Source organism: Megalops cyprinoides, chromosome 18, assembly GCF_013368585.1.
Source record: "Megalops cyprinoides isolate fMegCyp1 chromosome 18, fMegCyp1.pri, whole genome shotgun sequence".
Lineage (NCBI taxonomy): Eukaryota > Metazoa > Chordata > Actinopteri > Elopiformes > Megalopidae > Megalops > Megalops cyprinoides.
Genome location: NC_050600.1, coordinates 7,448,298 through 7,466,064, shown reverse-complemented (window position 1 = coordinate 7,466,064; position 17,767 = coordinate 7,448,298). Strand labels below are relative to the sequence as shown.

Below are 17,767 nucleotides of genomic sequence, written 5' to 3'. Positions count from 1 at the left end.
GCAGGTGTGTGACGCCATCACACGGAACCAATGATTTTCCATTTATGAAAACGCGCGAAACAATCAACCAAAATGACATGCGCGTGCGCAGCTGCTTTCACTTGGAAGGGCGAGAGCAGACTGAGGTACAACGGACCTCAAAAGCGGGCTGACAGTTCGTACAGCAAGAAATAATTTGAAGGTAAGAAAGACACAATTTCCAACATTACCGTCACAGCACGTCTCCATTCTGCGAGAAATGGCTGTAGATAGACGTATATCGTTGCCAGAAATCGACGCTTGATGATGTTAGCAACAGTTTATTGAAGAAACGGACACGAGGAACTGTGTCTTAGCTAGCAAGCTAGCTGTCGAGTTTGACAGTGACGATTAAGACAAGTACAGTACAATTTAATCCAGATGTAATATTTAGCCGTGTTTTGTATTCCTTCATTTTACGCGCCGCTTTTCGTTAAGGCAATGAGTGGCTACGGGAGGAGGACCCTTAGTAGCGGGGTATGCTGGGTACCTAGCCAACGGCTAAACTCACACAGCGAAAAGGAAGGAGCGAGTGCGCTCTGAAAACTACCAGCGTCATTGAGTTGTGTATCGATAACTGCTCTACGTTGGGCTAAATCTTCTACTGTGTACTAGTGACACAGATTTGAGGGTGTACTAACATCACTTCTCTGTCGTCGTGTCACTTGTAGCAAGCTAGCTGCAGTAGGTCACAGCAGGTAAGTAGTCGTAGCTATGCAAGAAAGTACATCAGGATGTAACGTTATATTACACTTATAGTTGTGTAGGTGTGTTTTAATGTGTATTTTTAGTATGGTCTTCACTTTTGAAAAGTAGCTTTAAATACATTTGTTCTCCAGCAAGGTTCAACAGGAAGAGAACATAAGCTTTGCCTGGCTAACTTGTGGTCACTTGGCTGCATTTTCAGGAAAGTTCTCCCCTTCCGTTCAGTCCTCTCTGGCATTTGTTGAAATGCAGAGCAAATATCTGTGAATGGCGTGCCACCTTGCCGTTGTCCCATACGCTGTATGCATATTTAAATTCCCATAACTTCACCCCTGTGTGTGGGAGCCAGTGTAGACATGCTGGACGGGGGTCAGTTTGTGGAGGCGGTGTCGAGGCTGGGCTATCCAGGTGCCTCCGCGCTGAAGGGCGAGGATTTCGACTGGCTCTTCGACTCGCCCGAGCACCGGCAGTTCCTGCGCTTCTTCTGCAGCAGCGTGAGCAAGAGCAACGTGCTGACCCCTGAGGAGGTGCGTGCATTCCGGGCCCTCCGGGCGTCCGGGAAGCCCGTCCTGGACGAGGCCGCGCTGGGGGAGGTGCTGAAGGCCTGCCAGGCCGCGCCGACGCGGGGGGACCCGGCCTCCGTCTCCCCGTGGATGGAGGAGGCCGACGCGGCGCAGCTGGAGGAGGAGCTGCAGGCGCTGCGCAGGGAGAGGAAGCTGAAGGCGCAGCGGCTGAAGAAGCTGCAGGTCCTGGCTGCCGGCCGCGCCGACGCTGCCCTGCGCCTGGGCTCTCGGCGGGAGGACGGCGCCCGGCGGCTGAAGGACACCGTCGCCGCCCTGGGGGCGGAGAACGCCGAGACCAACTCCGCGCTGCAGGCGCTGACGGACGAGGTGAAGCGGCTGGCCTCCTACCTCCGCGTGGAGCTGCCGCAGCTAGAGCCGCAGGAGCACGCGCCCACTCAGGCCCTGGCCCAGGGGCCCCCCGTCTTCCTCTCTCAGCTCTCCCTGGATCCTTACCTGCACCAGGAGGAGCTCAACACCAAGGCCCTGGTGCTCTTCACACAGAAGCAGTTCTTCAAGGGCATCTCTGACATGGTGGAGAGCTCCAGCAGTGAGAACTTCCAGCTGCTGGACCTCAGCAGATGCTCGGACGACGACGAGAGGGTTGTGGAGGCCCGCCGGACCGAGATGGCGCGGCTCCAGTGGGCCCACGTGGTGGCTCAGCACCAGCTGCTCCAGGCCCAGGCAGAGGAGCATGGGGTGAGAGCTGGCCTACAGTGGATCACAGAGACCCTGCGCAGCAAGGTCAAGGTGAGGGGCCAGCGCCGGCAGTCTCCTTTTCAAGTTTGCCGATATTTGAGAAGTCACTCAGTCGCTCCTCCAAAGGAAATGTGCTAGTGTGTCTCCTCACTTTGCTCTTTCGTCTTCCCTCTCCCTCTTTCTCTGCCTCTCCATTTCCTGTCCTCCAGCCGTCTGCCTCAGCGCAGGCTCTTCAGACGCGGGAGGCAGGATTCAGGCATGAGCTGCAGGGTCTGGAGGGCGAGCTGGAGGCCCTCTCGCGCGAGGCCGTGCCGGCGGCCCTGAGGGAGAGCGCGCGGCTGCTCAACGTCCCGGTGGTGCGCGGCGACTTCGACCTCCAGGTGGCGCGGCAGGAGTACTACACCTCCCGGCAGGACCAGGTGTGTGGCTACCTGCTGCGGCAGAGGGCCTCCTTCGAGCTGCTGCACCTGGCCCAGGAGCTGGAGCTCAGGAAGGGGAGGCAGCTCCACAGGCAGCTGGGAGAGCTGGCGCAGCGGCTGGAGAGTAGGGGGACCGCCCTGAAGCAGCGGCTCCACGCCTTCTCCCAGCCCGAGCTCGCCCTCGCCACGCGGCCCAGCTCCATCATTGGCACCAAGGACGCCGCCTTCAGCAGGTAGGTGTCGTGCTGGCAGCCCGGGCCGGCACAGTGTTACTGAACGCCAGCCCGTGGCCTCACGCGATCATCTCGCATGTCTTGAATAGATGCTGTTTTTGCGATTTTGTCTCTCCCAGTCTTGCTCATTCCTGTTCTCTGCAGCCCCCTTCCTCATCCTTGTAGCTTGGTACTCTCAGAGGTGCGGCATCACTGTTGCTTGTCTTGATGTCTTTCAATGTTTGTTGGGTTCTGTACACACGAGTTCCAGTGGAGCAGAATTGTACACCTGCTATATTTTCAGGCCAGGATAGGAGTTAAATGCACATCTCTGAGGAATGGGACAGCAAATGATGTCTCTTTCCTTAAAGTTACAGAGGATGCTCTGGCTCCCAGTTACAGGTCCTGATGGCTGGCTACCCCCAGGGTACGCCGCTTTCCAGGCCTGCCCTCCTCAGCAGCCCTGACTGATCGTTGTGTTTGGGACAGGCTGTACAAGATCCTGGAGTGCGGCAAGGGGCCGTCAGGCGAGCGGGAGCAGCCGTTCAAGACGTTCGAGGGGCTGGAGCAGGCGGCGCGGGACCTGCAGGATGAGCTGCGCTCGGCCCGGGAGGCGCTGGCAGCAGCGTCCCAGGAGCAGGCCTTTACGGCGGCCCGTCTGGAGGGCCACTGTGAAACGCTCCGCGGCGCCACGTACTCTGGGCTGCAGCAGCTGGTGCTGACGCCGCAGGTATGTGCCGCGCCCGGTCAGGAGCTCTGCCCCAACTCACAGGTACGTCACCGTCTCTTCCTCCTCCTCCTCCTCCTCCTCTTCATCGTCTGCTGTGTGCCTCAGTTACCATACTCAAGGTACAGTGAAGAGTTCAATGTCAGCCACCTTTTTATGGGAAAGTGGTTGCACTCTTCTGGGTTTGTTTATGTAGGAGCAGCTGGTATGTGACCCCCCCCCCCCCCCCCCGCCATTGATTGACTTGTATCATTTGCTTTTTATCTCAATTTACGAAGAATGTAATTTGTACTGAGTCTGGTTTCATGGAGGAACCGGGGGAAAAAAACTCCTCCCTGAATCCCTGTCTCATTCCCAGTAAAGGCAGGTGTCCTAAACGTTCCCAACAGTCAGTCAGTGTGGGTTGAAGGTGTTGTAAATAGGCAGTATGTCTTCTCTTTAGACTGTGCTCTTTTGTGACATTTACTCAGGATACTCACAAGTCACGACCAGTTGTCAGACTACACATACTGTAGCTCACTTCTTTCCAAAACTCATCAAACCCACTGGTGTCCCAGTCCATGCATGCAGGTTTTTGGTGATGATCGATGGGTTAGTATTGACTACACCTTGGGGATCCTGTTTTTCTAATGACACCAGGGTTTCTTTGCAGGTTAAAGCTGAGGAAGGTGCTTGGCCTCTGCTTTCTCACCTAAAAGCACCTGTTCTGTTCACTCTACTGTTCCTCATTCCTTATTCCAGATTCATATATATCCTGATGTAATTTCCTTTTTGCAGTGTTTCTTCCTCAGCAGATGCATCTTACGTCTTATTTTTTTCTAGGTGCCTCTAGCTTTGGACCGGTAACGTGCATTCCACCTTATTGGTGTCATTAATGTGTGTAAAAGAATGTGTTGTAGGTTGTCAGTCTGCAGATAGCAAAGGGAATAGACAAAATAAAATAATCCTCTTCTCTTTGCTAAACTCTTTCCTGTTTTCTCATGGTTTAGAAATAACCCCCTAATACATGGAAGGCAAAGTGTAACAGAGATAGATTGGACTACCTCTCCACTCTCTTTACCAGAGAGTTAGGGATTGGGGGTTTATGGGGCTGTGGTTTTTACCTCAGTTGCTACAATTAGGAATACCTGTAAAAAGGACAATGAATCAAATTGAGTCAGCTAACTATTGAGTAAATCCCTTTGGACAAGGATATGAACTAAGGTATCTTTTTGTTGTGCTCACTCTCTCTTTCTTGCATTCTTGCTTTCTTTCTCTCTCTTGCTTTACCCCCCACTCTGTTTCACTTTTGCTGTCTGTCCTTCCCTCTCCCTCTTTCTCTCTGTCTCTTGCCCCTCCCTCTTTGTCCCTGTCTGTCCTGCAGGAGCTAAGAGGCCAGCTGCAGGAGTTGGAGTCTCAGCTCAACAGCCTGAACAAGCTGATGCAGGATATGGTGGGTGACATCCGGGGCAAGAGGGCGCAGCTGGATCGGAGCTGGGCGCTCAAGCGGGAGCGGGACCTTTATGTCTACTTCCACCTGGATGAGAAGCTGCTGAGGAAGGTGGTGGAGGAGCTGGAGGCCCGGGTGGCTGGGAGGGCCAGCCATGCATAGAGAGCCTCAGCCACGGGGGCCATGCTTGGGGCAGGCGTGGACAGCACAAGGCCTTTTGTCCCCCACCCACACACAGGAGTGCTAGAGGGCCTTGCAGCAGAGTCTCCTCTACACTCCTCTGCAACACTAAAACTGCTTCCTCTTTCGCACTTTGTCACACACACACACGCCACTCCCTCTGGGCTGCAGGGCGTTAGCTCTGGTTGAGCGTGTGTGTGTGTTTGTGTGTTCTCTGGCTGCGAAGAGCCTACATTTGTGTGTTGTGCAGAGGGGTGCTGTTGGTATGGATGTACACAAGTCAGCCGAAGTCTTTCAGTTGCGGTTGATGGTTATGTGGAAGTAACTGTGCGGAGAAGCTTGCCCGCAGTTGACCCTGCACAGTTTAATGGCCTTACAGCAGACTGCCAGAGAGCAGCATATGCTGAAGAACAGACCAATGCAAGCACGTCTGCGGATTTCTACCAAGAAGTCAGAAGAATATGGATAGAGAATTAAGGCAAAAGGGAGTGATTAGGCTCTCCATGACTCCCAACATGTCTCCAACACTTGAACTCTGGTGATATCAGTGTTGCCGTGGTGACTTCACTTGACCCAGTGCCCAGGATGTGCCTGGGATTCAGCAGTCTGGCTCTCATGATCAGGCATGCCCTGTTACCACTTCTCACACCGTTAGTGCTTCATACAATATTCACTTTCTAACACTTTCTGTGGCCTTATACCGTTGTTATTGTCTGTGTTTTTCAACCATCTTTGGAGAAAAATCCTGTATTTGGTCTCAGGTCCCAATTTAAGTGCCCCATTACCTTTGTGTTTACTCTTTACCCTAATAGTTTCTCTTGTCTCCAGTATATTACACATATTGTGTTTATTGCAAAAGTGTAATTACACAAGCCACAGTCAAGGTTACATGCTGAAAGAACTATTTGTGTGTACACAGTTTGAGTTTCCCTGTTCTAAGGTACACCATACACGGGTACTGGGGCCACTTCTTCTACTTCTGGGACCTGTTCTTCTATTATGGATATGTTGAAGGGCACCTTGGAGACTTGTCAAAGTGTAAATGATTTGTTGTACGTAATATCCATAGTTTTTTGATTTAATTGTGCAACATACACAGCATTTATTGTTTTTTTTATGGAACTGAAGACACGGAGTGCTGTTTAACTTGCATGCACAAAGTAATATGTTAACTAATACAGTCTGTGTTTGTAAGTCTGAAATTTCAGATGTAAATATGAAACCTTCAGTATAACAAATGTTCATTTAAAAATTCAGAATGATTTAACATCACAATATGAGGTTTAATTTGTTTGCTACAACAAAATGTCAACTAGGAAGTATCTTAGATCCTCCTGATCACATCTCAGTTTATAAATTTTGCTACTGACATTTAGTCTGTTTGTTGTATTACTGCCTCAGCTTTTTCTTTTGTGTGGCTTTTCTTTGGACAACTTACAATTATTAGAAGAAAAATAACAGGCTTTAATAAGACTGCACTTTTTTGGTATTTTAACTGAAAAGAGAGATCCTGGTGTTAGGGATGTCTTGATGGCCTCTTGTGGTCACTCACATAACTGTACTGTGGTTTTTTTTTTCCCCCTCCTATCTTAGACTATTTCTGCATAATTCTGGTTTGACACCCCCCCCCCCCCATGCACTCAGGCACGCTGTGTTGAGATTAATCGGGTAGTCCATATTTTTGGAATTGTTTGTGCAACCTTAGAGGGTTGTGTCCTTCAGGTTGGGTTCTTCTGTTGCTGAAATAAATCATCACAACAGTTTCCATAGGGGTAAGAGAGGTCCGTGTTATGGAGCCCCTGGATAAGCGGCGCTTGTTAACATTGCGGCTCTACAGTGTGAGTTAAAGCATCATAAGACCTGTGTATGAAGGGGTCTGCTTTAGCTCATTTGTCTTTTCTCACTTTTTGTTCATTGTTGCAGAAAGAAACAAAAACGAAGCTGTGATGAACGTGGTATTGCATATACTGCTATGCAGTATTCTAGTCTTTAAGGTCTTGTACTGGCCCATGCAGCTTTCAGATGATCACAGTGTAGTTATGACAATCTACCAGAGAGGGCAGTACTACCACCAAGTAGCCTGGAGGTGTCCGCCCCTTGCTTTGCATGTAAACCTATTAACTGCAGAGGGGCCTTAGAGCAGCGCATGTTTTCTCAGTGTGACTCCTTATCTGCGCAGGCCCCTGACCGAACAGGAAGAGATGGAGCACTGCGGTTTGTCCGGGGGCCCTCTGTCTGCGACTGCGCGGAGGATCCTCGCTGCGCTACGCGCCCAGTACGCTGACAGAGCAGCCAATAGCAGGCAGAGTGAGTCTATCTCCCCAACCAATCCCAAGACCTATAGGATTCCCAAGATATTGTGTCTCCAAACTTACAACTCTGGGAAAATGTAGAGGGTACTGAAGTGGATAAAGAAGATGCCAACAAGGCAAAAGATCAGTAGTCTTTATTTAAAAACATTATTCATTTTTTTTTTATTCAGTGTCTTTAAATGGTCAGAGACTAAAGCGCAGACTGAACAGTTCAACTGATACCTGGTTCCTCGTACTGACTGCTGCTTCAGCAGAGAGCTGCTTTCATAATTGCTGCACAACATCTGAAATGGTAGCTGTTGACAGAAGAGCCCCTTTAAATGTTGCCAAAATGTTCACACACCAGCACTTTGGAAATTCCTAAATATGTTTGCCGTATGGATGGGTTGGTAATCCACATGTCCCTTTGAATGAATTGCGAGAGAATGAATCACTGGAGAACTGATTGGAAACTGGACACCACAGCCTTCTGGAGAGGGCTCTAATGGGCCTGAGGATTGGCAGACACATTAGAACCGGTGTCAGCTCTGATAACGCTTGAATGGTCCAGTTTTCAGGTTTGAGCTGTCTGCAGGTTTCTGACTTCCTGCTCAAAATGAATAAGGGTGAGAGAGGATAAGTACTGTGATTAGATTTGCAGGGTTTTATTGATCTAATAAAGATGAGTGCACGGGTGCCGAATGCGTGCTGGACGGAGGAGAATTGGGCACGTTGTCCTTGCTGGAGTGAGTGTTGAGCGTTTGTGCTTTTAGCAGCGGAGGGATCAGGCGGATGGCTGAGGCAGACTCGGGACGGCAGCCGGAGCCTTGTTCCAGAGCGCTCAGCCACAGGGGAGCAGAGAGGAGCAGGCAGGTTAGTGTGTGGAGGGAAGGGAAAGGGGGGAGGGGTATTGGAGAGGGAGTTATGAGACAGATGGGAGGTGGTGGAGAGGGATAGGGGGGAGGGGGGCAGGTTACACACGGTATAATGGGATAGTTGGAGGAGATGGGGGTTAGGAGCAGGGGTGTGTTGTACATAGGGGTAGGCATGAGAGGTGGAGGGCATAGGTTAATTATGTGAGGGTTTGGACAAAGGGATAGGGCTGGAAGGTTACAGAGGGAGGCAGTTTGGGAGGTGGAACGTTGTCCTGTTTTAATTAGCATATCAGAGTTAAATAGTGGAATGTGGAAAAAAAGACTGGTCCCAGGGGAAGAAGCAGCATACCCAGTGTGAATGCTGGAAGACGGGGGTCCACCTCGAATTTACCATTGATCCACCCACAGATTTCACAGAACACTGCGCTATTTGATATCAGTGGATCCGGATCCACCAGGGCTAGTGTAAGTGGGCAGAGACTGCGTTTCATTCATCACAGCGTTCATGCAGCATTCATCAGAAGCTGTACGGCTTGTGCTGCATTTCACATCCTGGTCCAGGGGTTGTCTCCCTGCTGGGGACCTTGAGGTGACCCCCCCTGGCCCCCTCCTCAGCCAGAGACAGCTTTTCGCTGCCTCCCCGCGGTTCCTTGTGGGACGTTAGTGGGAGGAAATGGGCGTCGCCCGGCACGCCGGTACTTTTCCACCAGAGCCCCCGGCGCCGTGCCAAAAGGGCTGGTGAGTGAACCGTGGATGGACCATCTGTCAGTGACCCGGCGCTGACTTCCAGGACCAGGGCCGAGGAGAGCTTCCGCTCGCACCCAGCTCGGCGGATGCGCTCATTCAGAACGACCCACCCTGCTCACGCTCAGTGCGCAAGCTGAGAGGAGAGACACAGGCTCCACGAGGCCAAAAATAGGCTCAAAAACAGTGTTCATTTTGCCATTTCTGACTTTTTTTCAATGAAAAGTGCCCGCAAATAAGGCTGCTGCAAAAAATGTCAGGGAGCCATTTGTCAGCTTTTCATAATGAAGAAGGGTGTTAAAAAAAGAATAAAATAATAACTGTTATTAAGTCTATTTTTGACGTTTTGAAGTGCAGCTCCTTCTCTCAGCCTGCTGTAGAGCAGCTCTCACTGAGATTTGGCAGCCAGTGTAACCCGGCTTGTTTGGCGCTTGCATTTGGCTGGCTGTTGGGATTGAGTGGAACAATTCACATGTCATGTGTCCCACAGCAGGAATGGAGAGAGGGACCCCGTGTCTGCCAGCCGCTTTTCCCTGCGGACACCCCAGGGGAAGCAGGCTGAGGTCGGGGGACGGATCCCTGCGGTGGAGCCGGACCGGGCGGAGACCCACAGTGAGGGCGCTGCCTTACGGGGGGAAGGAGGTGCCAAGGTGTGCCTGCCCTGCTCTGACATCACCAGGGAGGGCACAGGGGGGGCTGAAGAGCACAGTGAGAGGGAGAGGGTGGGGCAGGGGGACTGCGATTCCCACAGGAGTAAGACAGGGCCACGGGGTTGCCAGTGGCAATTTGGGAAACACCTGCTTCTGCCACAGAATCACATGACCACAGAGGACAGGTGGGAAGGGTCAGAGAGTGGACAGGCCAAAGGCCTGGGGAAGGACCAAGACAGGGGTTGCAGTGGAGGTGCGTGGTCAGTGAGAGGGCTGGCATGTCCGCTGCTCGGAGACAGCGTGACGCAGGGAGGTGACCAGGCTGAGAGCAGCATACAGAGGCTGTTACCACAGGGGTTGCGCTTTGGGCAACTGCAGCAGCCAGTAAGGGCTGGCGTGGCTGAGGCAGAGGAGGCCAGCCTCTGCAGACAGGGCCCGCTGTCAGACACAGGATCATACACAGTGCAGAGGGGAGTCCAGCATGTCAGGATGGACCCAGCCTGGAGTTACACAGGGCTGGATGACCCAGGTGGACTCTGCTGGGCAGCAGGGAGGAAGCAAGCTGGGGACCAGGCTATGGACTATAATGAAGCTCAACCTGGGGGCTACAGGGAGGACCGGGCTCGGGGCCACAATGAAGCTCAGCCTGGGGGCTACAGGGAGGACCGGGCTAGGGGCCAGAATGAAGCTCAGCCTGGGGGCTACAGGGAGGACCGGGCTAGGGGCCAGAATGAAGCTCAACCTGGGGGCTACAGGGAGGACCGGGCTAGGGGCCAGAATGAAGCTCAACCTGGGGGCTACAGGGAGGACCGGGCTAGGGGCCAGAATGAAGCTCAGAGTGGAGGCTACAGGGAGGACCGGGCTAGGGGCCAGAATGAAGCTCAGAGTGGAGGCTACAGGGAGGACCGGGCTAGGGGCCAGAATGAAGCTCAGCCTGGGGGCTACAGGGAAGGGTCAGAAAGAGATGGACACTCAGAGAAGAGGAAGGTCAGAGAGATGCTGGGGGCACACACAGCACAGAGGGACAGAGAACACACTGGGAGTCCAGGTAGGTGCAGTACACATGCAAGCCGAACACAGCAGGGCAGATTATAGCCGCTTCTATCCATCAATACCGTGGTACACTGAGCCCTGGAAATAATGGAGCCTCATCTGCAGGAGGTGGGAGGGGCCAATATAAATCACGTCCTCCCGTTTGGGAACGAGTGCGTGTTGGGTATGCACAATGAGAGCCAAGTCTCATTGCCCAAACATTAATACCTGCAGCTTTGTGGGCTCAGTCAGCAACCTAAAAAAGCATATTGAACTGCTTAGGTCTATGTTGATATTTACGTCAGTGGTTCACATTTGTCCTCCATAACCTCGCCTAGAGAAAGCGTTTGATGAGCTCAGAAGGTTTATTTGCACTCTGCTGTGTGTGTTTTGTCTGTGTTTAAAAACTCTTCTGAGCTACCTCTGGATCTAAGCATCTTGAGGAGGAAGTGGTGGCCTGACATTTTGGGAACATACTAAGCCAATGAGGTCCTCTCAGCCAGTAGCTGCGGCCAATCAAATCATTTCTACTCCCAGCTGACTCGTCTCGCCCGGTAACAGTCTAGCTCCCCTTAAAGAGCCTGCCGTATTACACGGCAGTCCTGGGCTCCAGGGGTGCGCTGGCTCCTCACTCTAAACGCAGCTAAATGTTTGTTGCGGGGTTCGGCGCCCTCGTCTCGGTGGCGGTGAGGCAGAATTACGCAGTTTGCAGGGGCGTGTGCTGCACTGCGCCTGTCTGCCCACGCGCGCTGCCTCTCGGCCACCGCTCTGTCAGTGTGATCTCCTGTGGCAGAGGCGGAGGAATTCCGTTGATCTGGAGGAAGAGCAAAGCACGCCCGAGCCCCCAGGTGAATCCCTCCGTTCCGCAGTGCTAGACTGCTCTGTGCCTCTGATCTTCGCCAATAAAAAAAAAGCAGCCCCTCTGTGCTGACAGGTCATTCGCCTCTCAGCACTGAAGACACGCTCTCTGAATCTCCGCACACACAGGCAGTTATTGACAAAAACATCAAGCGCTGACTGGGCAGAAATGATTCAGGAATGTCTTAGGCTGCCTGCTGCCACAAAACATCAATCTTGCTGACAAGCGCAGCCCTCACTTTCATATGGGCATGCTTGTGCTGCGAGCGGCCAGCAGGTGGCGGTAAAGTGAAGGCCTTCGTGAGCATCGAAGCAGCCGCCTTCATTTCAACCCCGACTCTCCTCAGATCACCCACAGCCTGAGGAAAGTTCAGCGGACGTGTGATCAGAGCAAGGCATAAAGGCCCAGTGCTAAGAATACGAAAGAGATTAAAGGAAGCCGCTTTTTGATCACTTTGCCATTCTGTGCATTTGACTCCAGCAGTGTTTTTCCTGCTGATTGCAGCATTATCTGTGCTGCTTGCAGTAAGCAGATAGAAATGCTTTGGTCGCTTTTTTATGCTTTTTATGTAATGTTTGTCCTTACAGAGAGAGAATCAGTAGTAGAGAGCAGAAGAGAGTTTGCATGTTCCACAGCCTGAGTAGTTTCGGAGACTCAGAGCCCAGCTGTCAGTTAGAGCTTCGGACAGCCTCCTCCTCCTTTGTGACATCACAGGCAGACAGGCCCTGAGCTACCTGGAGTGGCAGTTGTCTGGCACCAGTACAGTACAGGCTGCCGTCAGGTCCAGCCTTCGCTGAGATGTGATGTGATGCGATGTGACTCTGGGCTGTGATGTGACTCTCTCTCTATCCAGGAGCCCCGGCGGTGTGTTCCTGGCACAAAGAGCGTCACATCGAGAGACACCCCGAGGGGGGCGTCAGCACCAAGGAGTGCATCGACCCCTCTCCCAACAGTGCGGCCAGCGGTGGCAACACTGAATGTAACAGTGAGGTATTTAAAAAATTACACCAAGCAATGGCCTATTTAGCACTGACAACTGAGTTTAAAGAAGAGAAAGGCTGTTAATTTGACAGAAATTGTTGGTGTTTACAATGCAAGTTAAAATATTTAGTATTGAAAACTGAGCTGAAATAGCTCCAGACAATGAGGTATGTAACACTGAAAGCTGAGTTAAAATAACAGCAAACAACCAAGCATTTGAAAGCTGACTTAACACAAACAATGAAGTATTTAACACTGAAAGCTGAATTAAAATAACACCAAGCAATGAGGCGTTTAACACTGAAAGCTGAGTTAAAATAACACCATACAATAAAGCACTTAAAAACTGAATCAAAAATAAAGCAAACAATGAGGTATTTAACACAGTTCGCTGTAGTCAGCACTACGTTATGTAAATGTACCACTTCTTCAAATTTGGGCCTTTGAGATTGGCGCTGTTCTGTTCAGGATGTTCACAACAAACATTACAAGACCTGAGAGGTGTATATATTAGGCTGCTGAGATAAATATAGTCATATTTATCCAGTACAGCACTTATTTCTGTTCTGAAAGGGATCCTTTGTTTCCCAAGGGTATTGCAGAGTCCTCTCTAAGAAGAGATTTATGGGAGTGACTGTATCTTTTCCTATGGTCACATGTCCCACACACATTGTTAAAGTGCCACGCCCCCATACACACACAGTGTGGAAGCTGGCTCCACACGCACATGGCCAGCCTAGCTGTAGATTTCAGGGGCGTGTAGAGACAGTAGGGCAGACCGATAGAGACAGAGTGAGGGCAAGGTAGACACTGCAGCACTGTAGTGAACACTCCGTCAGTACAACTTGTACTGAAACAACTGTCAGACCTGGAGTACCTCTCTGGAGCCTCTACAGGACAGGTGTACCCCCGGTGCTCAGTGACACAGACTCAGTGCTGTTCCCTGTAACTAACCTGGACAGCAGTCAGTTTGGTGACAATGTTTTGTTGTGGGCAAGGTTACCTGGAGTATGCCATGTCAATTAGCAGTGCACTAAATTGATTAGGGACAAATGAGCCACCCAGTTTGAATGATTGTTTGCTGAACAACACTACTGTGTGATGGGCACATTAACGGGGATGATGTGATCGTGGCATGGTTATAGTTCTTTGTGTGTGTGTGTGTGTGTGTGTGTGTTGTCTTGTCTTCTCTTGTACTATGAAATATGAGGCAACAGCAATGTTGGGTCATGACCTTTAAATAGGCCGGCAGGGAACTTGCTCATATTTGATACCTGAACCTGTAAACAGTTGTTCTGCAGGATGAAGAATGTAACTACATTAAAATATCCATTACCCTTTGGCAGCTAATTTCTTTTACTTGATTGCATTTTCTGTGATCTTGTTACATTTCTATACTTCATATGAAGCCAATTTAGCTATGTACTGTATGTTTTTATCTGTGTCTTTGTTATAATCTCTTTGTGATGATTTAAATACCCTACTTACTGTACTTGCAGTACCACGAGATTTAAAGGAAAGGTAACAGCAGGGGGTCTCCCTTGCATCAAGTGCTGAATTTGTTAATAATGAAAAACAGTAAATAACAAGTTCTGGGGGATTCTAAAAGGTTTTTTAAAAATTCTGTGTCCCCTGCTCCTTGCTCACGTGCTTGGAACAGGCCGCAGTAGCGGTCTTCTGTCCTCATTTTCACTGTTGTTGTCTCATTAAGCTCACAGTGAGGAAGGACGGGGGGGGGGTTATTTGGCATGCGCGTGAAACCTCTGGACAATGTAAACAAGAGACTCATTTGTCTGACAGGAATACCAATTTGATACTGAACCTCTGCCCTGCTGATGCAGTGGCAAGCTCACTCTCAGAGGCCTAATGGGTCATGCCAGAAGGATAGATGTATTTTCTGAAAAAGTGGTTGGTTGTTCATTTTCAAAATTTTTTGTTTTTATTTTTTTTTGTCAGTATGTATTTTTTACCATCTTGTTGGAAGTTTAAGGAGAAGGAAACAAGTTGTACAGTTACAACAACAGATGTTGGACTTTCTCCAGTCTCAGACTTGAGTGGTTCTCTTGAGTCTAGACTTGAAATGTCTGATGGGTTATTAATTCTGGACTTGAGGATATCTATTCAACAGCATTACAGGCAGACTGCTATATCATTTCTAAAATGAGAGTAGCGAAACTTTAGATGGGGCAGATGTGAAAGATAATAGACCATTAATTCACTCTGGCAGTGGCTGAGGGCCTCTGCTGAATTAAGAGAGGACCTGGGTGCTGGAGATTCGCGTTACGTCAGGTAAGAGGTTATTGGGAGGTTGTGCAGTACTTTTAAGAAGCCTCTTTTTTGGCAGCGCAGAGTTAGACTTAAGTCACCCCGCCCTCGCTTCCCGCTCCTACTGGAGGGAAAAAGCGGAGGAGCGGGCAACGACAGGCAGACTTCCTCCTGACCTTATAAGGGAGAACGACCTCTGACCTCCAGCCAGACCCTGCAGCCCTGAGCAGCTGCTGCTGCCGCTGCTGCCAGGACACCAGACTGAGGCGCAGCCTGAGACACGTCCTCGCCCTCCAGATCGCCTGACCTTTCCCGCCTCCTTTACACCTGACAGCATCTCACTGAAACGGCCTGTCCTCTGCAGACCTTCAGACACATGGTCACTGGATGCAGGCTCTCAGAGTAACAGTGAGATTCCCGGCAATAAGCTGGGACTGGCGTGCGTGCACAGGCAACGAACTGGGAGTCTTTAGCTCAGCTCCCTCAGTGTAATATGCTCTGATTCTATGCCTCCTGTGTAATGCAGTATAACGTGCTCTGACTTCATGTGATCTGTGTAATGCAGTGTAATATTCTCTGACTCCATGTGATCTGTATAATGCAGTATAATGTGCTCTCACCCTGTGTGCTCTTTGTGATGTAGTCTAATGTGCTCTATCAAGCGCTGTACGCATCTCTCTGTATTGCTCCTCACAGGTCAGCAGCAGCGGGCTGAAGTCCCATCTGAATCTGGGTCTGGAGGACCCACTTTCAGCAGGGGAGAGCTGTACTCCTTTACCTGTCATCGAGCTGACTTCCACGGGCCCCATCCACGTCCCTAGCCCCACCAACCTGTTGCCGACAGAGGGGTCCCAATCTCCGTTCCGCCCTGACAGCACTGGGGGTGCAACCGCAGGGGACGTCCCACTGAAAAGGAGGTGCTCCTCCCCTCCACCTAAAAACTCTGCTCCCAGGAAGACAGGGAGGTGGGAGCCCCCGCGACCATCCCAGGGAGATCACAGGACACGGGGACAACTGGAGGGGAGTAGAGGAGTCCCAGAAACCACCAGAGCCCTAAGACCATCCCCAGCCAGGAAGCCCAGCCTGCACAGGACAGACAGAGAGGCCCCGAACATCCACAGGTCTGAGATGAGGATGACTGTGCCTCTGACCCAGAAACCCCCACAAAGAGAGGGGTCTGGCTGGGCTGGAGGGGAACAGGGTGATCCACTGAACCTGAGAGAACAGGGGGTGGGCCGAGGAGGGGCCAAAACCCCCAAACCCCTGAAACAAGAGCGGGTGGCCGGGGAGGTGCCAGAGCTCCCAAAATCCTCCTCGGTCATTAGCTCGGACCCCGCAGTACGGGACGTGGCCCGTTTGAGCCAGGAGGAGAGAGCTCAGCTGCTGCAGGAAGCAGAGCAGGCGGAGGCACTGGTGCTCACCATGGTGTACCAGGACGGCAGCACCCAGCTGAGCCCTAAGCAGGTAGGCCTTATCCCTTCACAGCACAGCTGCACGACTGGCTTACACAGGTGCAGAGGAAGGAGCAGAGCATAGAGTCCTTGTGTTAATGAGTGCCTGTAGCGTCTATGGTGCTGCTGCTGCTGATGTGGACGCATCCATGCTGTGTCGGTCAGCGTTGGTCTGGTATTGATGCTTTGGTTAATGGTGATGTCAGCGCTGATGCTGGTGCGTGATGCGACTCCCCTGCAGAAAGCCTCCCCCTCGGTGTCCGGTATACTGGTTCTGCTGAAGAGGGAGGTGGGCGTGACCGAGCCGCAGGAGGGTCCAGGCCTGGCCGGCAGTCTCATATACCTGAGGCTGGAGCAGCGGCTGGCTTGGGCGCAGCAGGAACCGGACCAAACCCAGGACCTCTTCACCAGGTCAGGGTTTAGAACTGGCAGCCGGTTTGGGTTTTATCTAACTGACTTTCATTTCCTTTGTTTTTTTTTTTTAAATTCTAGTTAGTTCCTATTATTTTTCCCATTTGGTTGTCAGCTGATCTGATTTCATCTTGAATTTAAGCACTTGTACTTGGAGATACCCACAGGAAGTCAGCAGAGAGGAGGAGGCAGATATGTCTTCCTCTTCCTCAGCAGTAGCTTGTACTGGATACGCTCGGGGTGTGGTGTGAAGCAGCGATGGGCTTTAGCGGCAGGCGGAGGGGCAGTGAGCTGAGCGTGAGGGGGTCGGGGGGCTCCTGAGCGCGCCCCCGTCCCTCTCCCCGATTCCTCCACTGCCTGAGCGACTGTGGTGCACCGTCCGCGGCTCCGAGGCGCTGCGGAGATTAAATATGCATGAGGAGTTTAGCACAAATGGCCTGCATGTGCTGACCCGGCGGGGAGGCGGACGGGAAGAGGAGCAGGGGAACGGTGAGTCTGTGGTCCTGTGGAGGCCAGGGTGGTGCTGCTGGGGGACTGCAGACCCCACTGTGTTCACCTGCAGTAGCGGGGCCAAGCACCGCAGAGCACCCAGGGTTTCTGTTTGCGCTGACCATTTTTTGTGTTTTTGTGGGGGGAGGGGGTATAAAACCTAAGGGGTTTTTCAAAACCACAAAACTAAGAGAAGTGGGAAGTGTCCTGTACCATTCAAAAAATAGTGCCCATTATGTTAGGGCTATGTTAGGTTTTATCCTGAATATAAATGATGCCTAGATGACCTTCCAGAAACAGATCATGTCAGTTCATGCGTTATTTCCTTCCTGGCTCCACTGAGTGTGCCCCAGCATCAGCGCCCTCTCACTGTAGCGCTTTCTCCTTGGCTCTCCTCCATGGCGGCGGTCTCTTCATTATCACTGGCAAACCACACTGCCAAGGAAGTGAGACCTCAGTTTAGGCCAGAGATAAAGCGCAGGTGCTACAGAGTCACAAGAATAAGGGCAGTGGGGGGGAGCAGCTTTTCTGCACACGCTTAATCACCGCTAGTTTGTCCACACAGCTCCATTTTCTACAGGCTGGGTCTCGCACTGCGGGCCTCTACAGCTGGAGCTGAGTACAGGTTTGGTCTATAACGAGCTGTGCCTCCTCACCGCGTTCTGTGGTTTACGCAGGGGAATTTTGAAACCCGCCGGCCGAGGAGCGTAGGGGTATCCGTGTGAGGCCACGACGCGCCCTCCTTACATTTCCCGGTTTGTTTCCCCTCC

The 17,767-nt window shown here is 51.5% G+C and overlaps 2 protein-coding genes across 3 annotated transcripts in view; both read left to right on the top strand.

Moving 5' to 3' along the window:
• Positions 1-72: 72 nt before the first annotated feature.
• haus3 (HAUS augmin-like complex, subunit 3) lies at positions 73-6,238 on the top strand. 2 transcript variants are annotated; one of them, XM_036551432.1, is made up of 5 exons: positions 73-181; positions 1,073-2,033; positions 2,192-2,634; positions 3,103-3,385; positions 4,704-6,238. In XM_036551432.1, the coding sequence occupies exons 2-5, from the start codon at positions 1,080-1,082 to the stop codon at positions 4,929-4,931; spliced, it is 1,908 nt and encodes a 635-aa protein (XP_036407325.1). In that variant the 5' UTR covers positions 73-181; positions 1,073-1,079; the 3' UTR covers positions 4,932-6,238. The 2 variants fall into 2 exon arrangements, with proteins under 2 accessions (XP_036407325.1, XP_036407326.1); XM_036551433.1 differs by lacking the exon at positions 73-181 and having other exon boundaries at positions 689-2,033.
• Positions 6,239-8,788: 2,550 nt separating this feature from the next.
• Positions 8,789-17,767, top strand: part of poln (polymerase (DNA directed) nu) — a 75,777-nt gene continuing 66,798 nt past the window's right edge. The window contains exons 1-6 of the mRNA XM_036551802.1: positions 8,789-8,853; positions 9,350-10,496; positions 11,335-11,389; positions 12,254-12,390; positions 15,343-16,110; positions 16,339-16,508. Of these exons, the coding sequence (XP_036407695.1) occupies positions 8,789-8,853; positions 9,350-10,496; positions 11,335-11,389; positions 12,254-12,390; positions 15,343-16,110; positions 16,339-16,508 (2,342 nt within the window). The remainder of the gene's footprint in view (positions 8,854-9,349; positions 10,497-11,334; positions 11,390-12,253; positions 12,391-15,342; positions 16,111-16,338; positions 16,509-17,767) is intronic.

Bases quoted from the DNA above. Each gene is read 5' to 3' on its own strand.
- haus3 (XM_036551432.1), top strand. From the start codon at position 1,080: ATGCTGGACGGGGGTCAGTTTGTGGAGGCGGTGTCGAGGCTGGGCTAT. The intron at 2,034-2,191 runs GTGAGGGGCCAG...CCTGTCCTCCAG, and splicing joins CCCTGCGCAGCAAGGTCAAG to CCGTCTGCCTCAGCGCAGGC. The intron at 3,386-4,703 runs GTACGTCACCGT...TCTGTCCTGCAG, and splicing joins AGCTCTGCCCCAACTCACAG to GAGCTAAGAGGCCAGCTGCA.